The sequence below is a fragment of the Grus americana genome, chromosome 3 (genome assembly GCF_028858705.1).
Source record: "Grus americana isolate bGruAme1 chromosome 3, bGruAme1.mat, whole genome shotgun sequence".
In the NCBI taxonomy this organism is placed as follows: domain Eukaryota; kingdom Metazoa; phylum Chordata; class Aves; order Gruiformes; family Gruidae; genus Grus; species Grus americana.
The window spans coordinates 35,011,306-35,031,700 of record NC_072854.1 but is presented as its reverse complement, the minus strand read 5'-3'; the positions used below and the strand labels follow the sequence as shown (position 1 = coordinate 35,031,700).

At 44.8% G+C, this 20,395-nt stretch overlaps 1 protein-coding gene across 6 annotated transcripts in view; it reads left to right on the top strand.

Annotated features, from left to right (window-relative positions):
* Positions 1-9,905: 9,905 nt before the first annotated feature.
* Positions 9,906-20,395, top strand: part of COL12A1 (collagen type XII alpha 1 chain) — a 105,938-nt gene continuing 95,448 nt past the window's right edge. For 3 of the 6 annotated variants that reach the window (XM_054819202.1, XM_054819205.1, XM_054819206.1), the window contains exons 1-2: positions 9,906-10,189; positions 12,784-12,891. In XM_054819202.1, the coding sequence (XP_054675177.1) occupies positions 12,819-12,891 (73 nt within the window). In that variant the 5' untranslated portion in view covers positions 9,906-10,189; positions 12,784-12,818. The remainder of the gene's footprint in view (positions 10,190-12,783; positions 12,892-20,395) is intronic. The other 3 variants (XM_054819203.1, XM_054819207.1, XM_054819204.1) reach the window with 3 other exon arrangements.

Here is a 20,395-nt window from a genome sequence, read left to right as displayed (position 1 = left end):
TGACTGCTAACGGAGATGTGAAAAAAGAGAGGAAGGGGGTGTCTTGTGGTATGTCAGTCTGATAAAATGGTATTCTTACCATTAGAAGTATTGAGAAATAACTCACTTCTTGAGGCTGTCTGTGAAGTTCACCTTGAGATGCAGTTCCCTGCGATTTCACCAGGAGCAGCAGCAGAGTTTTTTTTCTTGCAAAGAACAGGAAAGGGTTCAATTGAGATGGTTGTGCTAATCCAAAAGTGTTTCAGCTGCCACAGGGATCCAGAAACAACTTCAACTGTCTTTTTTTGTTGTTTAAAATTTTTGCAGACGACTTCTCAGGGCCAAAAGACACACATGCATGTTTGTCCAGTTTTAACAATATAGAATCATAGAATGGTTTGGGTTGGAAGGGACCTCAAAGACCATCTAGTTCCAACCCCCCTGCCATGGGCAGGGACACCCTCCACTAGACCACGTTGCCCAAAGCCCCATCCAACCTGGCCTTGAACACTTCCAGGGAGGGGGCATCCACAACCTTTTTGGGCAAAATAATCTCTGAAACAGCAGGGTAAAAAAAACCCAAACAAACAGTCAAAAAACAAAACAAAAAAACCTCGTAGATGGCTTCCTTTCATTTTCCACAGAAATTTTCCCTTTCAACCAAGAAGAATGGGCTGTGCAGGACCTGAAGTATGTGATCTGCCCAGTATGTTCTTACTCCCAAATTAAGATTCATTCCTCTAAAAGTTTCTACACAAATCTCCTGGTATTGTTCATAGAATCATAGAATGTCCTGAGTTGGAATGGACCCATAAGGATCATCTGTCCAACTCCTGGCTCCACACAGACCAGCCGAATCAGAGCATATGACTGAGAGCGTTGTCCAGACGCTTCTTGAACTCAGTCAAGCTTGGTGCTGTGACCACTTCCCTGGGGAGCCTGTTCCAGTGCCCGACCACCCTCTCAGTGAAGAACCTTTTCCTTGTTCTCATCAATGTGACCGTAATGTTACGCATAGATATTCAGGGATGCTTTTTGGAATAACAGGGAGAGGGAGGAGATTCAGTGCTGCTAAAGCCCATCTCACATGTTGAGACAGTTTGTTCCCAATAACCGTGAGCAACTTCTGTTCCTTCAGGAGTACATTCCATCAGGACCTTTAAGCTACAAATGTGTTCTTTAACTGAGTTATATATGTTTATTTAATATCAAAATGGTTCCACATTGTTTCATCTCAACATGAGCACTTCTGTGGATGACTAATGCCCTGGGACCTAAAGTTTATAATGGAAAGGGTGACACACACACGCACAATCTTATCTATCATAACACTATGCAAAAGGGAATTATATAATTAAAACATTTTAATGATCTCTATTGCTCAGTGGGAAGTAACAAGTCCCAAAGGAGCCAGGCCAACTTTGTTATCAAGGTTTATGCAGTCATCTCTTAGGAGCAGTAGGGCACATTTTGCTAAATATAGTGCGGTGTGCTAATATGTGCGACGTGTGGAGTGTTGCACTGGGACCACTGTGCCACAGAGCTGGAGCGTAGTGCACCGGGAGATTAGTACGCCTTCTCCCTTTGGCTGAGATTTTCAAAAATGAATGCCTAAACTTAGACTCCTAAATCCATATTCAGGCATTTACATAAATAGCCTGATCTTTTAGAAGAGCAATACCAAGAAATTATCTTCTATTAAAATCATAAAATAGAAAAAAAAATCTTACAACAACAAGAAGAAGAAATTATCTTATTATTTCTGGAAACAGTACTCAAATGTATGGTCAGATTTCTGAGAAAAGAAGAGGGGAATCACAACTTTTGGTTACTGCAGCTTAATTAATTATGGGATGTAAATGCAGTTTCTGAAACGAAGTCACAAAACTTGGGAGTGGTGCAGGAAAGCCATCAACTTTATGGCTAGGCAGTAAAAGCTGCATATGATGTATTTTACAGAGTTAGGCAGGAACCTCTGTCACAAACTTTACCTCCCTGTTTGGGGCCGAGATCCAAAAGCAGACGGGTAGAGACTGGAAATCACTACCATCTAAACATCTTTTGATCAATATCAGGCACATTTGCCGGTCTCGTTCTGGTCCCCAGTAAATAGATATTTACATGAGCAGACTACAAAACTTAACACCAGCTTGGCTAGCAAAAATACCAGGGATGAAATGTAGAAGTGCTCAATCCAGTCGCCTAAACTTGGGCATCTAGCACCATCTCAGGCTATATTTGAGGCATTTGCTTGGGGCTGGCAAATACAACAGAGGACCTGCAGGAGACTCGCACACTTGTGTTACAGCGGCTGTGGGCGTAGCGGGATGCCTGTGGCACCCAAAACAGCACCGGGAGCTTGCCTCTGCCTCCTAGGTGGTCTAGTACAGTTTGAGATGCGCCAACGTATCTGGATCCTGGGCTGTAGCTGGCAGCTCCACAAGAGGTCTCGGATGCTGCAGGGCACTCAAATGGCTCTAGAGCCCAAAGTGAAAGCAGCTGAGCCAAGCCCTGTGGATCCTGGGTGGCCAAACTGCTCAGGGACCACTGAGTTCATTAACTAGATGTACATCAGCCATTGCAAAAGTTTAGGTTAGAAGTTTAGATTTAGAAGTTTAGAAGTTAGCAGGCACCTAAATGTATCTTAACCCAGAGCCAAATGCCACCTGAAGCGATTGTGCAGGACAGAGTAATGGGTGCAGCCAACATGCCCAAGCAGCAAAGCTGCGATGATGGGGCACGTGTCGAGTACAACCCCTGTCTGCCTTCTCAGCTCCTCTGGAGCTTAGTGAAGCAGATTCTGCATTTTTCATTAGAAAATAAGGTTGCAACAGCTACTCCTACCATAAAGACAGGCACCTCAAGTTGCAGCTGCTGCTGTTTGTAACTGGAGAAGATCATGATGTAGTAAAGCCCCATGTCATGATGTGCCTTAAGCAGCGCATCACCTAACTATATTTCAAAGAGCATTGGGCAGAGGGTAAAGGAGCAACAGGTCAGATTTCCCAGCTGAACATATACGCTCTAGAAAATGTAATAGCAAAGGATGGAAAGAAGCTGGGTGGTGTTTCAGTGTGTAATTTGTGCCTAAAAAAATTTTGTTTGGTAAAATGAATAAGAGACACTGGAGCTAGCAGCAAACGCATTTCTCCAGACAAGATTACATTATAACAGAAATCAGGACAACGCCAAAACCGAGGCATGTTCAATAAACTGGGGTGGCTAAAAACTGACAGGGTAGTGAGGCCAGCTGGAAAGCATCCAAGAGAGCAGAGGAAAGGGCAAATGAGAGGAGACATTTTAACAGCTTCCTGTGAAGTCTCTCTGCAGGCTGTAGAGGTGTTGATACACAGGAGACACTGAACTCCAACAGGTGAAAAAGGCTGCCAGCAAAGGGTGGGTAGCCTTCAAAAGTAGAAACAAAACCCAATAGTTTTCTGTTTACACAACAGAGTGCTTCTGATACTGAAGCACAGGGCAACATCTATTTATAATCCAAATAAATCTTACGTTCTGGTATTTGGAACTGTCAGCTTTCAACATATTGGGAAGCAGCAGCCACAAGGCTGCATTAAGAAATGCTGATTTAAATCTGCATTGTTTTGCTCTGTGTATTTTCCCCTTTAGTCACTATCCAATTGTGACTTGTGCAAAAGAAACAAATTTCTTTCTTTAAAGTTAGCTCATGCAGAGTTCATAAATGTCCTGACAGGTGATACCTGGGCAGTGCTTTTAATGCCTGTGAGCTAAGCTCTTGCCTAACTCTTTGTTCCAGAAAACCTCAACATTTCCATGTGTCCATCAACACCTGTTATAGGTGGCATGCAGATGAGAGCCCCATAGGTCTCATGGCAGTATATATAACCTGGGCTATCCAGCTCCTTGGGCCTGGTGTATTCCCTGGCCGTGTCCTGGACCATGTTTTGCCTCTTGTGCTCTTTCTTTTGGAGAGGAAATTGCTGTGGTGAATGCCACAACCTGCCAGTCTGGATATCAAGGCACTGAGATTGGGAAGACGGGGAAAGGGGGGGAGCAGGGATGATGATGATGACCACCATGGAGTGCATCTCCCCTAAAGTTTAGAAATGGTCAAAAAATTACATGAATTTCAAGTGCAGACACACTGTAACAGCAAAAGGGTCTGTATCTCTGGCAGTCATGTGCAGGAAGGAATCTCCCAGTCCTGGTTCTTTGCTCTCAGGTAGAGAGTTTGCAGAGATGCCAGTTAAGCAGCCAATTAATTTTTCATATTAAAATGAGACTGTTTTTGTGGAACGATCCAAAGATACAGGCTCCTCTGATGTAGGGTTTTTTTTCCTATATAATTTTTCCTTTCAATTCAGAGCAGACTTTTACTCTCTTGATCCAACTTATTTCTAACTGCTGTGCTCATAGCCTGACTATGGACAACACGCGACTCACCTAAAACAAGTTGTTATCTATTGTCAGCCACTGGGAAACGGCTCCCCAAAGTGTGCTGTTAGTACTAAGTATGGTATGGAGGATTTCTCTTTGAAGTCTTAGCGTACTTTAAATAACAGCAGATGAACTAAATGGCCTCTCAGGATCTTTTCCAGCCTCATTTAAGATGGTTCTGTGCATTCATATCAGATTCGCTTGTTAGAGTGTTTAAGCCTTTGAATGTTTGTCCCGCTGAACTGACAGGAAGTTTGGGGCTGACCTTTGCATCCCCCAAACCTTCTGGGAAAGAAGCGTATCAGGAGAGCACAGCCGCAGCTGAGTATTCGCCCCTGACAGCTTCCCTCCAGCCTGCTCCTCAGGCAGGGGAATCGCGGCATCCCTCCATACTCAACGCCTTTTGTGTCTGTTGGGGAGGGAAAGACAGCATCAGCAGCTGGCCTAATGACAAGGTATTCGCTCTTAAAATTCCCCCAATATAATTAATTTTTCCACTGTCTGCAACGATATGATCCGGTCACTCATTAGCTAATGCAGCTTGAACTTTCAATTCCTTTGAACACCTTGTCCATTCAGGTACGAGCTTAACTTCTCCATAAGCCTACCTACCACCTACTGTCACAATATATATTGATATTTTTTAATATGGAAGTACTAAGAAGAATTAGCAAAATGTTCCTGTTCAGAGCTTGGCACTGCACCATTTCAGACTCCGTTGCGGATTGATATTGTGTGCTTCTTTGTAAGGAGCGATTACCTTGAAAGAGTTGAAGAGTTACCAAATGTAGAGGAGCCCATGGCTATTAATCTTTCATCATATGTCGAACCAGTTAGGTACTCAGAGAACATTATAATGTTCTGCAAGTAGTAGCTAGTGGCTAGTGATTTTTAAATGTTTTGATTTTTTTAAGAAGTGATGTGTTTCCTCAGTGGAACATCATTCTTTTACTGGGGACCCCTCAGCCATGTGGAGAAGAGGAATGCTTAGATCTGCATCCTCAGGTCTTTGTGGCTAGTCCATTGCTGTGACAGGAATGGTCGCGTTAAGTCACAATGTCATACCTGGCAAATATACAGTCACTGTCCTCAGTTAATTTCTTTTCTTGCCCTCTTTAATCCAGCGAGATTTGTACTGGCTTCATTGAGGAATGCTTCCTGAATAGATCAGGATTCTATTGTGAAATAACAAACCAGCTCCTCTGAAACAAATCAACTTAATTTAGGAACGTTTTAATATAAAGTGTGTTTATATATGTGGAAGAGACTTATAAGATCGTTGCACCTAATTTTTTCCAATGTTAGTATTAAAGATCTGATATTTTTAAAAAATGGCTGCCTGCAAATTAACTGGCTTTTATAAGACTCCTAAATTACATTCGGCGGCCAGTTCCTTTCTATTTATACCTCTGCTTTTGAATGATTTATTTACTTTTCCAGTTCTACTTATTTGGAGCCACAATCATTTTTTACTTTCAGAGCATTACATGATGGGAAAAAAACAGTTAGAGAAATTAAAGAAATAAATAGTTGCTAAGAAAAACATACCTGGTGAGGTAGATAATTATTTCATGGCTGTAACACTCTCCAGGGACGCTGCTTCCATTGCTGTTCCACTAAATGAGTAGATTTCAGATAGAACGAGCCCTCTCAGAACACTGCTAATATAAGAAGCCATTCCTCATCATGAGAGGTCAGACTAGTACTGCTCTCTGAATACCAGCTCTGAAATGAAATTATCCGAATAAATAAACACCCGACTGAGTTCTTCTCATGCCATTGACTAGAAATCTCTCAGAGAAGGCAGGACCTGAAGGAAGTGGTTTGCTGTATTTTGACTTTCTGCATTTTATGGATGCAGATATACTACTGTGCAACATTAGCTTTATGACTGATTTAATAGGGAATAAAAAAATACACTGGAAAGGCCATCCTTTGGACCTCCTAAATGCCTGTACTACAACAATGTTCAATTTAGATACACTGTAGTGACAGATGCAGTGATAGACTGACCAGTACTTCCCAGGTAGATGTAGGTAATCCACTGGTAGGTAGCAGCACAGTTTTGCTCGCATAACAACACTTAATGCTGAATCTATTTATTGTTTAATGTTCAAAGACCTGACACTTTTTTTGATTCTTCCTCTGTGCAAAACATATACTCAAATAGATATATACATATGAATAAGGCATCTAGCATATTCATATATAAAGCAGATGCAACTAACTGTCAGGAAGCCACAGAGGCCAAATCTAGTGTGATATCCACATGGAAAATGATATTCAAAGTTTACAGTGCTAAAATCCAGAACGTCCTGTTTTATTCTGCCCTGGCAATGCAGCCTGAGGAAACAAAAAAAAGGTGCCAGAAGCACACAGTATCTTGAATTACTCTAGACCCCAAAGAAGTTCAAAATTTCTAAGAAATTCCTGTTTATCTGCAATATTACTATCACATACCTACACCAGAAATGGGCAATATTATTAAAAGCATAAATATGAATTAAAAATCTTGATTTTTTGTATTTAAATTTGTTTCAATTTATTCAGCTTAGATAGCAAAGAAAATTGCAGAGCTGGAGTGCATTGTTTTAATGTGTTTAACACTTGTCTAAGAAACAAGCAGACAGGAGAGTGTTAGTAAATGTTTATGCATTTCAGAAATGCCTTCTGCATCACATATTATGTACTCAGACTATGAATGTACATAGCAACAGAGCTGATTAAAAACAACCCATTTAATTACTGTGATATACGGAAGCACATACTTTACATGCAATTTGTTCATGTATTTTACATGTAAAAGAACTTAGGACAGACACGGTTAGAATGGTTAGGACAAAGAGTTAAGGATAAGAATGAAATCCTGCTGCCCTTGGAGTCAATGAATTGTTTGCTCTTGCCAGTTCTGAGTCTTAATTTCACGCCAAGAAATTAGGCAAAGCTGGTCAGCTGAGAGGAATGGGAGATAGTTTCCTCAGCAGCACCTAGGTCTATGAGGGAGAGTCTATGAGATTCTTGCCCCCCTAAGAGACTTACTAGTTTCAAAGTCTCCACTCATATAAATACAGTTGTAGATTTTGTACCAAATTATTTAAATATTTAAAAATAATTGTTCCAAGTGATTTAACTTTTGCATAGAATAATACATATTTTCTTCCATCCTAATTATTTGCATTAATTGATTTTAACTAATAACATAAAATCTCAGTTATCGTATGATGAAAAAATCCACAGTACGTTGTAAAAAATACCGTCTCAGTACACAAGTGATAAAAATACCTCATTTGCACTAATTCGCTTCCTATGGAAGGATATTTCATTGTATTCCCTAATATCCATTCTTCTGAAACTATTGTTCACACCATGTTTATACTGGTGTTCTTGATGTGTTCACTCAGGAAATTAAATTACAAATTTAAAAAAAGTATTATTTCTTAGAAATATTGCTTGTACATATCAGATCTGGATGGGAAGAAATTAAATTCCTCATGCCAAAATGCCAAAAGAGAAAATCCAACTCAACAGCTGGGCAAGGGGTTAATAGGCCAAGAGTATTTCAAAGTTTATCGGCAGAGGAGATGTTGCTTTTGGAAAGCACATTTTATCAATACCAGACAGCTGAAGCTGTGGTGTGTCCCTAAGAGTAGCTGACTCATTTCCAAAGAGTCTGGAAATGTCAGCGCACGTCTTCTGGTTATCACTTTCTTGTCAGCGTTTGGGTTCTCGTGCAGATAACTGGGCTATTACAGAAACGAAGACAACCCCATTCAGCTCAGGAGAGACAAGCCCTCCCGTCGACACGTCCTTGATCTCCCAGTCCTGCGGAAAAGTGCCCAGGAGCCGTTCCCCTGTAAACTATTAATTTCCCCTATCAGGCACTTCCACCCTGGCTGGAACTCGTCCTGATTGTTCTGTGATTCACGTCTGTGCAAAAAGCTGACACGGGGGCAATACACCCCCAAAATGTTACAGACCGCACCAAAGAGGGGCTCCTAACCTCCGCACCGAGGGATTGCCCCCGTCTCTCCCTCTCCCCAGCCTTCCCAGTCTTTTCCTTTCCTCCTTCTCCCTTCCCGTTGTAATGGCCCCCGGGGCGCCCCGCCGGAGCCTTCGCGGGGCGGGGGGGGGGGGGGGGGGCGGACACGGGACACGGACGCCCCGCTCCGTTCCGCAGCGCTCCGCGCCCGCCCTTGCCCGCCATCGCCGCCAGGGGGCGCCCCAGCCCCGCGAATGGCCCCGGTGCGGAGCGGCCGGGCGCGCTGCTGCGGCGTGGGGGGGACGGCGACGAGCGGGGCCGCGGCTGTCAGACACACGCAGCGTTTCTCTCGCCCTATTTCCACCCCCCACCCCGCTCCTCGCCGATCTCTTTTTCGCGTCCCGATTTAGCGGACCCGCTCCGAGGGGGCGGGAAGCGGCGCGCTCCGCGGGGACAGCGACATCCTGTATTTTAGCCCGAAGGGGTGCCGGAGGAGCCTCTTCCGAAAGCGTTACCGGGGGTGCCGTTCCCCACGGGTGCGTGAGCAGACCCTGCTGCCGCCCTGGAGCAGGCGCCGGGCCCCTGGAAGCCCTTCCTGGTCCCGGCTGGGGGACCTGCCTCCCTCGGGCAGGGAAGGGACCGTACGTCGCGCCGTGTCCCCTTCTGGTACGGCGCCGCAGAGGCCGGGACACGCCGGGTGCCACGGGCAGGCCCCCGGGAGGAAGTCACAGAAGACCCTCGCGGAGCCTCTCGCCCAACAGGCTGCCCGATTTTGGGAGGTGCAGTTTCTTTTGAAGGCACAGGGTTTCAGACAGGGGCCACGGGCGCGGGTTTGCCCGCAGGGTCTGAGGGAGCAGGCGCGGGAGGCCGTGCGCCCCGTCCCTTCTGCCCGCGGAGCCGCGCTGCAGGCGGCACCCGGCACCGGCGGCGCTTTGTGCTCGAAGCAGAACACCTATGTGGCGAGGGGGTGCTTTAATGTATGTAGGCAACATAGGGTGGAGGCCAGACACACCTGAATTGTGTTAAAATTACTATATTCTCTTTGTCCTCGAGGTTCCCGGCCGCGGGACCGGGGCTGCCCGCGCCCCTCTGCAAGGCTGTCCTGGGGACCAGCCCCGGCCCCGGGAGGGCGAGCGGACCCTCAGTGGGGGACCGAGAGGACTGCGTGGAAACCCCCGCGCGGGGACACCCTCCTCGCCGCCGTCCCTCGAAGCCGTGCTCGAGGACTCAGTTTTTCCACGGCTCCGCCGTGTCCCCCCCCCGTTTGGGAAGCCGAGGAAAGGGAGGGGGCGGCGGGCCGGGCCCCTGCCCCCGGGCGCGCTGCCGCAGCGGCCGCCCGCCTCATGCCGCAGGAATGCGCGGAGGTATGCGCCAGTTTCCAGAAGTGGATCCCCTTCCTTGCTGGAGCAGAGCAGCGCATATATCACCCGGTGGCAGCAGTCCACCTTCCCTGCAGTTTCGTAACCGCTTACGAGGGTAAATTGAGAGCTGGGAACAGCCCTCTATTAAGTAGCAGATTGAGAAGAGGCTCTTCCCACTTGGAGAAGGCAAGTCTTCCCAGACGGACCCCTCGCATCGGGAGCTACAGTAATCGAGGCGCCTCCTCTACGCTCAGCTATTGCCGCTGCTTCTGCTCCTCCTTCGCCGCCGCTGCTACTTGCTGCTCCTTCCACAAGGTGCCCCCGGAGCTTCATCCTTTCTCCTCCTCCCTTTATCCAGGTCCGACGGCTGCGGCTGCTGCGGCAGGCACCGCCGGAGTCACCGCCGGAGGAGCTGCCCCGCCACCGACCCCCGCACCCTGCAGCCACCCCGAAGGTCTGTGCCCGCGCAGGAGCGGGGATCCCCTGCCCTCCCCTCGGCCAACCCCCGTTGCCTGTCCGTACGCACCACGCACGCAGCCCCTTCTCATGCACTTTAGGCTGAGCTTAGCAGCGCTGGGCTGAAGGCTGACATAGGAAGGGGGAAAGAGCGCGTGTGTGCGTGTGTCTGTGTGTGCGTGTCGGGCATGTCAGAGCCGCCTCGCACGCCTGAGGCTGAAAGGGTGTAGGAGCGGCGCAGAGCGGAGCGTTCCGAGGGGCTGCCGGCTGTCAGGCCCCGGGGAAGGCAGGGGGTAGCCCAGCGCGGGGTGGCGGGGGGGGGGGGGGCACGGTCGGCCGGCGAGGTGGCGGTGGCGGGGTACCGGCCGCGGTGGCTCTGTCCGGCCGGAGGCTCCAGGCAGAGGCCGGGGTCAGCGCCCAGAGCGCCTGCAGGCACGCTACCGCTGCGGCTTTGGCAGGAGCTGTCGCTTCCCTCCCTTGTGTGTGCAGCTGCCGGGGATGCTTTCTCCTGTTTCCAGGTTTTCATGCCTTTGATAGGTAGTGGTTTTTTTCCTGTGGTTTTTTTTTGTTTAAGTTGTTTTTTCTTCTTGAAAGTGGTAAATGGCATGCACTGTGTGGTCTGGAAATGTTTTGGCTAAGCTTTTGTAGGGTGAATTATTCTGAGATTGAACTGGCGTTGGTGAAAGCCCGTTTTTTTTTTTTTTAAAGTGGTGTCTAAAGATCAATGAGAAGACTTTTAGTCCTGACTCAAAGTCTGCTTGTGTCCCTGCTGAGGCAGTGAGAGGACCTTTTCTCTGCCACCACCAGGCTTTCTTTCACACACCTAAGTTTGTGAGAAGAAAACAGTGTTTCTAAGTGGGCAAATGAATGCTTTGGCTGAGATGTTTTATTTCATGAAAGAAAAATGTCTATCAGGAATGGTAGACCTGCAGCAGTGGTGAACTGCTAGATGCGAGATGATTAATTTCTGTTGCTCTTCAAAAGGATCAAAAGATGGCACTCCAAGCCCACACAAGATTTCCGGGACAAAAGTCCATTTACATTGAGTTTAGGCGAGGCTTAAACTCGCTGCAGAATGTGGTAGATGTGTTCAGGGACAGCCGTTTCCCACGCAGAGCAGCAATACGATTTTGGAGCTTTCCGGGCAATTTAATGCTGACCTTGGTCTTTCTTGTTTTAGTGTCAGGGAGTCGTTACGGTCAGTATTACTCTTCTGTTTACCCGCTGGAGGTACCATTGGACTGAAACCATTGCTTAGTTTTTCTTCGAGCTCTCGGTATTTTTATGTGCAGTAAAGGCATTTGGCTGAGGAAAGTATATACAGCTGCCCGGCAGAAGCTTGTTAAGTTCAGTGTCAGTAACTGGGAAATTCCTGGATCTCCGTAGCGTCAATCCACTAAATGTGCCTTGTTGGTTAGTTCTTTAGATGGCAGAAGTGTATTTTCCCCTTTGGCTGTTTCTGCAGGCTAATGATTTATGTATTTTTCTTTTGTTTTGCTCTTGGCACCTTCCTGATAAAATCTGTTGCCTAATTGCTTTTGGAATTCTCTTTCCTCCAGCCTAATTATGATATATGATGCATTTATGAATTTATTCAAACAAATTACCCCTTCCATAATTCCTGAGCTAGAAAAACCCAAACTTTAGAAACACTTATATGCATATGTGATGAGGATATTAGCCTTTACTTAGAAATAATTTGGAAGCTTTGCTGGAGTAATTGGGAGTAACATGACGTGACCTAGAGCATGTAGCTATATGGAGGTATAGCTGCTTGCAACTGGGAACCACTAACTTGCCTAATCCCACCTATTTTGCTAGACAATCTGCAGTGATTGTGAGACTTTTTCACCTGTCTGCTTTTTATAGTGTATTTTAAATGTATTTTCTCTCAGGACATGTAAATGGATTATCAGATGTTGAAACATCATGGCTAGACAGACGTGTCAGGTTTCAGTTGTGTGTTACAGACACTTCTGTATAATCTATTTCAGACCTTCAAGAAATGAAGAATAGCACATTCGTAGGCAGGAAAACCTCAAAAAAAGTTTTATTACAGTTTCCAAACTGCCTTGAGACCACTAAAACACAGCTAACTAAGTGCTTCAACAGTTATGAAAAAGGAGCCGAATAAAATCCCCAGCTGAAAGAGACATTTAGTTGATCCAAGGCAGGAATGACCTCTGAATTAGCTATCATCACACTCGGTGATGAAGTCATGGAGCTCCCTCCTGGCTCCTGCCTGTGCAGAGGCACGGATCTTCACCGCGCTTCCCTGATCAAATTAACCCCAACTAGGTTAAAGCCGCGTGTGCTTACTGTGATTGGAAAGGGTTCAGCAACAAAAGGCACATTATTGTGAGACGAGACTCTCCAGTTAGTCATGCAGATCTGTCATCATCTTGGATGGCTTTCAAGTTTAGAGGTTTCAACCTGGTCCCGTGGGTGGGGACTGGGGATAAGGGAACAAAGTGAAAACCACGGTTCGTCTTTTTTATATTTCATGAATACACCCACGCAATCCTCTAATCCACGCGTATCATTTCCTTCTCCTTTCTCCCTTTTTTTTTCCCCCCACCCCCATCACTGCAGATTCATTCATGTTGTTGTGATCCGAAAGGGCAGAAATGAAGACAGCGCTGTGCTCGGCAGTCGCTGCTCTGTGTGCAGCCGCCCTCCTCTCCTCCATCGAGGCTGAAGGTAACCTTCCCCTCCCTGTCCCCTCGCCCCTGGTGCCCCGCTGACCAGCAAACCTCCCAACCAGCCTCGAGCTACCGGCTCTCTCCCTCTCCGTTTTTGAGTGTAACTACTTCGCCTTCTCTCTTTCTCTCCTTCAGAGAAACGCCTCTCCTTCCTTGCCCAGCTCCTTCTGTGCTCTGTTTCTCCCGGCTAGTCAGCCGGACCGTAGCTCCCTCTCTCTGTCTCTCTGGTGTGCTGTCCACACCGCCCCACAGACAGGACGTGGGCCGGCTGGCATGGCTGCCCGGGCGCAGCGCCCTGAGGAGCCGGCTGCCACTGCTGCGGCCCAGCCGGGGGCCTGTGGCGCTGCCCCGCTGACTGACCGAGAACGGCTGGGCTCTGTGCTGTAGAGTCTCCTTTAGTTATGTTGAGAGAGGAAACGAAAAACCTACCACCCAACAACCTGCAGCTTTGAAATAAAATGCTCCAACAGAGTCTGGCTCTCTGCGCCTGTGTGTTTTGTCTGGGCCCAACCCCTCACCTTCACCCTGCCGGCCTGCCGGTGCACCGGCCTCCCCTGCTCGGTGGGGCGACCCCCGGCTGAGCCATGGGGCGGCCAGACCCTCCCTCAAGGAAGCTTCAGCCTGCATGCTGGGTCTGACCTGGGGGACACCTCTGGGGAGATGCTGTCGCCGCCATGACATATGTCCTGGGCACTGCTGGGCCTGGGTCGGGCCTTGCTGTGGTGGCCAGAGCTCCAAGGCTCTGGCATGCATGTGGCGCCGTCACCCCCAAAGGGGTCTTTCTTCTCCTCCTCCTCCTCCTTGCCAGGGCCCTAGTATGGTCTCGCTGGAGGCTGAGGTCCCTGTCAGCCTGTGCAGTGTCCTGCCTCTGGCTGCAGGGATGAAGATCTGAGGAGACCCACCGTGGCCTCCACACTCGTCACAGTGCAGCTCAAAATGGCCTGGCCCTGGCACATTTACCTCCCTGGTGGATTAACAGCTAGTTTGTGGGCAACCTCTGCTGTCGCCTTCTGTGTGAATTTATGTGGCTTTGGTCATATTAACAGTATTTCTGCCAGCAGTGACTGCCAGGGGAAATAGAGATGCTGAGCATCCTGCACTGAAATGACTTGATCTGACCTCTGGGACCTGACTCCATCATAGGGTGAACTGAGCTGCTGGGTGTGAACTCCCCCGGATTTATTGGAAAAAAACAGAAGCCAGTGTCTGATAATTCAGTTCTTTTCCCTTCCTTCTCTTTCTGTATTGAACTGAAACAAATTCTCTGATCGTGGCCTGCCACAAGCTCCTGTGTCTGGACCTGGTCACCTTGGCTGATGGTTACTAAAGGCACGGCGTTTCAGAGATGCCTCTGGGACGTTTGCGCTCCCCAGCAGCGGTGCTTGCTTGGGGCACGCAGATGTAAAGTACACTGGCTTTCTGGAAAAAGATGACATTTCTGCCAGTAGTGCAACATCTGGTCACCCTAGGAGAGAATCAGTCTGCTGCCTCCCTCTCGCGCTGCGTTGTTGTTGGCTGAGGAACTGAAAAAGGTCATCTGAAGTCATTTCAGAGTTGCATTTGAAATGCAGGACTTGCCATGCCAGAGACAGCAGAGAAAGTGTACAGTTTTGATGCAGCAAGGGAGTTGGATGTGTTTGTGTGTTCTTCCTCATCTTAGGAGGGAGCTCACTCAGAGCTGGAGTAATGTTGCTGTTGTCCTGCACCACTGATTACATGCGTGGAGTAGTTTTTTTTGAAATATAAGAGAAGGTGGTTTTTTTAGATATAGTGTGGACTAAACCAATCATAGTTTGAGCACTGTTAATGAAAGCTACAAAAATGTATTTGGAGAAGCACACAGTTATTTTACAACAGCAAAACTAGACACATTGCCAGACAAGCTGGCCAAGCTTGTTTAGATCTCACGTTGAAGGATGCACCATTGTTAAGCAAAAGCCTGATCTTGTGAGTTGTAGAGAGGTCCTGGACAGGACTGATATTACTCTGCGTTCACAAATGTGTATTAAATAAAATACATATTTTACAATGATCAGATTTCTAGGAGAAACTTTTCCTAGCTCCAGAGTCTTGAAGTAAGAGCAGAAAAGTGTCTTGAGTAGGAAGTGCAGTGAGAAATAGTGGTGCTGAAAATGGAGTGAGAAATAGTGGTGCTGAAAATGGAAGTTCAAAGCTAGGAGTACCTTAGGACTTGCTCTGATGGGAACTGCTTCCATAGAGCTTTATGCAGTGTGATTTTTGTTTCTAATATACTGGACATCCTTCTGCACTGATTAATTTTGTGCTTCAATTTTGCATCAACTTGTAAATTGCATGTTGGATCTTACTTGAGTTCTAGTGTCATTACAGCTTAAATACTGCTGCTGAACTGACTTCCTCCTGTTCACAGGAGGATAAGGGAGAGGGCCATTTGATATGGTCGAGATTGTTGATATGGGGTGGGAAGATGGAGTGAAAGCAGAAGGAAGGAAAAGCTTAGTTCTATTTTTCTGCCTTCCTTCAGCTTTCACTTTCCCATCTCCCCTGGGAGTAGATCTGGTGTTTATCTGATACTGCTGTTCACAAATTCCTAAATCTTCCAGGATGAAACTGGTTCTTCATCAGCATCACAGCTGCTCTGTGAGTCCTTCGTGAGAGCTGTACTCTGTTGCTGTTGGCAAGGCAGTCAGCTGCAGTAATGGTGTTAGAGCTTTTCTACAGAGATTCAGCAACACAGGGGTTTCTAGTTGGATGTTCACTGTAGCAGTAGAGGAGGTAAAACCAACATACAGTCTAAATGCATTCATGGCATTTCACTGGGGAAGTTTGTTTACCCTGGACAAGGAAGCAAATCTGTTTTCATGCTCAGCATTTTTCTTTGTGTCTTATTTTGCAATCTGACGTCTCTCAGCTTAAACTTCCTGTGCGTGATGCTATATTTTATGATCTGTTTAAGTTATTTCTTGCCTTTTTAGTCAAGCAATACCCCTGTGTGCTTGTGTCAAGATTTCTTTCTGTCGCAGTATTTTTCCCTCTGTGATTATAAAGAGCCATGGGGAAATCTATGTCCTTTCGCTAGATAAGAATTTTTTTCATTATTTTAGTCAGAGCTAAGACAAGTAGATTAGTATGTGAATGATCCGTTAGTTATAATCTGAAGGTAATGCTATGATGATGTCATGGCTTGTGTAGTGTGTTTCCTAATACAGAGGAATTTTTCAAAGGCACAGGAAAGGAATGAGGAAATCATGGGTTCTGTGTGACCTCACTGAGCATGTGGAGGTGTTGACTTTTCAGTATTTCAGGAACGGGTTCAGACCTAGAAAAGTCTGTTTTCTAGGCTGGAGGTGGGAAGGAGGGGATCACTGAACCAAGCTTGCGACCTTTGTGTAGTGCAGAAAAAGGTTTGTCAGGTGAAAAATATGTTTCCGGGACATGTAATACAGTACGTAACAAATAATTGTAGCACAGCAGTTACAGAGGATTAGAAAGTTTCTAATGTAATAAAGCTTTTGATGAGTACATTAGTTTTCATTGAATGGTTTAGAGATGATCTGGGATAGCTGAAACTTTTAAAGTTAACCACCTATTCAGCTTTGGAACTGGTTGGTGGGACCATTATGTTATTACCTTTTGACGTCTGATTTTTATCTTTTGAGAAACCAACTGTTGATTTCTACGTTCCTAAAGAGCGAACCGTGTAGATTGACATGTGAAATTGAAATTTGTATATACATGAAGATGACTATAACTCCCTGTTTTTTCCTACTGCTAATTAGAAGCAAAGTGTACCTGTGTGTGTATGTACATACACACACACGCACATACATATATATGCACAAACACATGTAAAATTTGGTAAATATTCGTGCATGGAGTGTGTATATATATGCAGTTGTTTAGTTACATACATCTTTATATGTGTAGGATATACATTTAAATGATTTTTTTTCAAAATACACTTATGAGCTCTATGTCTTGCATTTTGAAGAAATTTCATATACGTGTATAAAATAAAAATATGCATACAGGCGGCAATGTTTCTCTGTTGTGATTGGCAGTGAATAGCTTACAAGGCTGAGAAGCTGCTCTTTACTGCATTGCTAGGCTGTAGCTCGTTCTTTCTCCCATTCACTGGCGCCATTCATTGGCGACACTGACTTCAAAGGAGCTTGACTGGGGTTGCGATCTAGTTAATTGTCTCAAATCCATGCCATATATGAAGAAAACAGTAAATAAGGAGTTTTGGCCTCTTCCAGCCTCAGCAGGGCTTATCTCAGTGAGAGCAAGGCTGGGCTTATTTTTCAGCTTCCATGGCCTGTATGTTATTTTAGCATGGGCTAACGTTATTTCACGTGTTAACTATAGTGAGTCTTTTCCAGTGATGATATTACAGATTTTGTTTCACATAGGGATTGTGGATGGCAGCTACTTCCAAGTTATATTGCTTTTAAGTCTCGTTCTAGATTTAAATTGTTTGCTGTTCTGGTTATATTTTAATTCTGTGTTGTTAAGATACTCATTGGGATTGTCTAGCAGTCACATTGTGTTATGTAAAAAGCTGTAGACTTTTGTATATTAGGTCTCTATTATCTGTTACAAACTAGCGTAAGACATACATAGCATGAGAAAGATACCTTGCTTTATATTTTTTGTTTCAGAAAATATACTGTTATTATACATGTATATAACACAAGGAGTGGAAATGAATTAAGTATGTTATGTCTGATTTTTCTTTCTTTTGTGGTGCATAAGATAGGATATCTGATTGAGAAAGTTATCCTATTATAGTTCTAAGAGTGGTGGAAATTAACACTGTGTAAACATTATTGTCATACAGTAAGTTATTTTTTTACTAGGCCGGAAATCTGTAGGGGAGCAATACATTTCTGTGCATCAACAGTGAATCATTGTATTAAGGCAATACTATAATATCGTCACATGTTACAATCATGATCATGTACCTCGACAAGTCAGTGAGAGGTTTGGCATAGATTTTGATGGTCACAGGGACATACCAATAAGCAGTGTCACTACACTGTAAGCATATGTGCAACTTCACTTATGCTAGTAGCCCAACATCAAGTCTCCTTGGTTGAGTAAAGCTGTGCTCACTCGTAAACCTTTGTGAGAGGAATTTTAAAGTTTGTCCCTGTAATGGGACAAACTCCCACCACAGTCAGGGGCATTTTGTTCCTAGAACTCTGATCTGATTCCATATTGCAGCTCTGTTATTTTTCCAGTGGTGAATTAGCTTCTGGAAGAGGAATTTTAATAAGGTGGAGTAACAGTTGCCCTGTTTGACTATTGCAATAAGGTTTTTGTCATCTAAACATTTTGCTGTACTTCAGATTGACTTACTGCTTTCAGTCATACGACCAAGTTTGGTCTTCACCCCACAGATGGTTTCACATGGGTGAAATCTGACCTCTGTGAAGGTCCATGAATGTTTTGGAGGTTCTGTTTGAGTATATCAAAAGCTCACAGGCCATCCGGAAGACATTTTGACGACATTGGATCCAGACTGGCTTTTTTTCACTCAGGCGAGGTTCCTTTTTGGATTTCAGTGGGAGGAGTATTCGATGCTTGAGTTTGATAAGCCAGCCACAGGTTGAGAATGAATGGATTTAAAGTGCAGCAACGAAGAGTGGGATTAGATGTTGGGAATAACTTTATGATGATAGAGTGAGGCATTGAAGTAATTTCTGTGGGAAGCTGGCAGTCCTGCCAACAGTGGAGGTCTTTAAGAATGACCTGAGCAAACATGTCATGAATGACATGGGGTGGCTGATCATGTCTTGGCCATGAGATGGACAAGGGGACTTTCTGAGGTCCCCTGCAACACTGTTGTTCTAAAAGGCCGTGGACACCTGGATGAACAGATACGTCACTTATGTATTGATATACTATTCTTGTTACCTGCCAAGATCTACATCTGAATTTTCATAAAACGGATTAAAATCCTTTAAAATGTTAAAGACTTTTCCTCACAGTCAGTTTTTTCAGTTTATCTGGAATCCGGTCAGTTGGATATCAACAAGTTGGGCTGCTGCTGTCCTTCAGCAGTTAAAGCCTAAAGTCTCTGCTGCAACATGCCAATTTACTTGCAAGGTTGGTGGCGCTATTTTTTCCATGTACTGAATTTTTTTAAAAAGCATGCTCAGGTCAGTTGTCTCTGCCTTTGCATTAAATTTGTCCTGAGCCATTGCTACTGAAACGATATTTTATAATGATATTCTTATCACTTAAATGTATTTTACTATTAACACGTGTTGCATGATTTTGATACTAAGTAACTACCTTGCTGTCTCTAGCATTGTGATATTCATAAGCTGAATGATGAATAAACTGTGCATGCAGGTTAATGGTCTAATCTCACTGCCTGTGTATGGACAACAGGAAAAATAACATTGACTTCAGTACTAGCGTATCTATTGTATCAGTATTACAAAGCCATATTATCCTATGGTTGGAAATGACAGTAAATTAAAGGGGAAAAAAACCCCCCTACACAACTGGTTGCCAGTTTCTTTGAGCTCAGTATTACTTACTGCAATTGGACAGTATCTTTTCATAAGTACACATTCTAGCATTTATTTCTTTATCTGCTCTTTAAATCACGCTCAAAACCAAAACAAAATCTGACATATGATGGAGATCTTCCATGAAACAGAGAAGATCTGTCTATTAAAAATGCCTGCAAAACAGTCTCACAGTAGGTAAGGAAAGTATGGCTGAATCTAATCTTACTTTGTAGAACTATTTAAACAATAATATATAATACACCTACCATGCACTGACAGTGAGTCAGTAAAATACTGCATGAATAAGCATGACAATTTTACAAAGAGAATATCATTATAAAATATTTATGAAACGTCTTTGTGTAATGAACCTTGTACATGGAGGCTTTTGTCCATCGTGGGAAGCTAGAAAAATAATAATCAACATTTCATTTACATATGCATGATGCTGCAAAATAGCGTATGTAAACTATTTCTTTCTGTACTGTTCAGTTACTTCTGTCATCAGCTCCTACAAGTTTTATTTGCAGTCATTTGTTCAGATCACTGGTGCCCTCTTTGCTGTTTTCTATAAATTCTGTAAAATAAATGTCCATAAATATACTTCGATGTTGTCTTTTCATAATTAACCATTGTGTTGTTTGAAACCATACTGGCATTTTATGTTAAAATGCCACTACTAGTATGGGTACACCTGCTGCAAAGGGAGCATGAAAACGATAGTTTACACCTTTGAAATTGTACAGCAATCTGGTGTAAACAGGTAGAATCTTATTTTTGTGTACTTTCGCATCAGCTCAAATATTTCAGCAAATTGCAACCATTACTAACCCCATTGATTATCGCCTTTAGTTCCTGAGTCCTTTGCAGCCATATGCAAAGTATGCCACTAGGAACAAAGGGCTGGAGCTCTCCGTATTTTGAAATAAAATGATACATCAGTATGTCATTATTACTGATATACATTTTATATGTATATTCATATCCAGACCCTAGGTA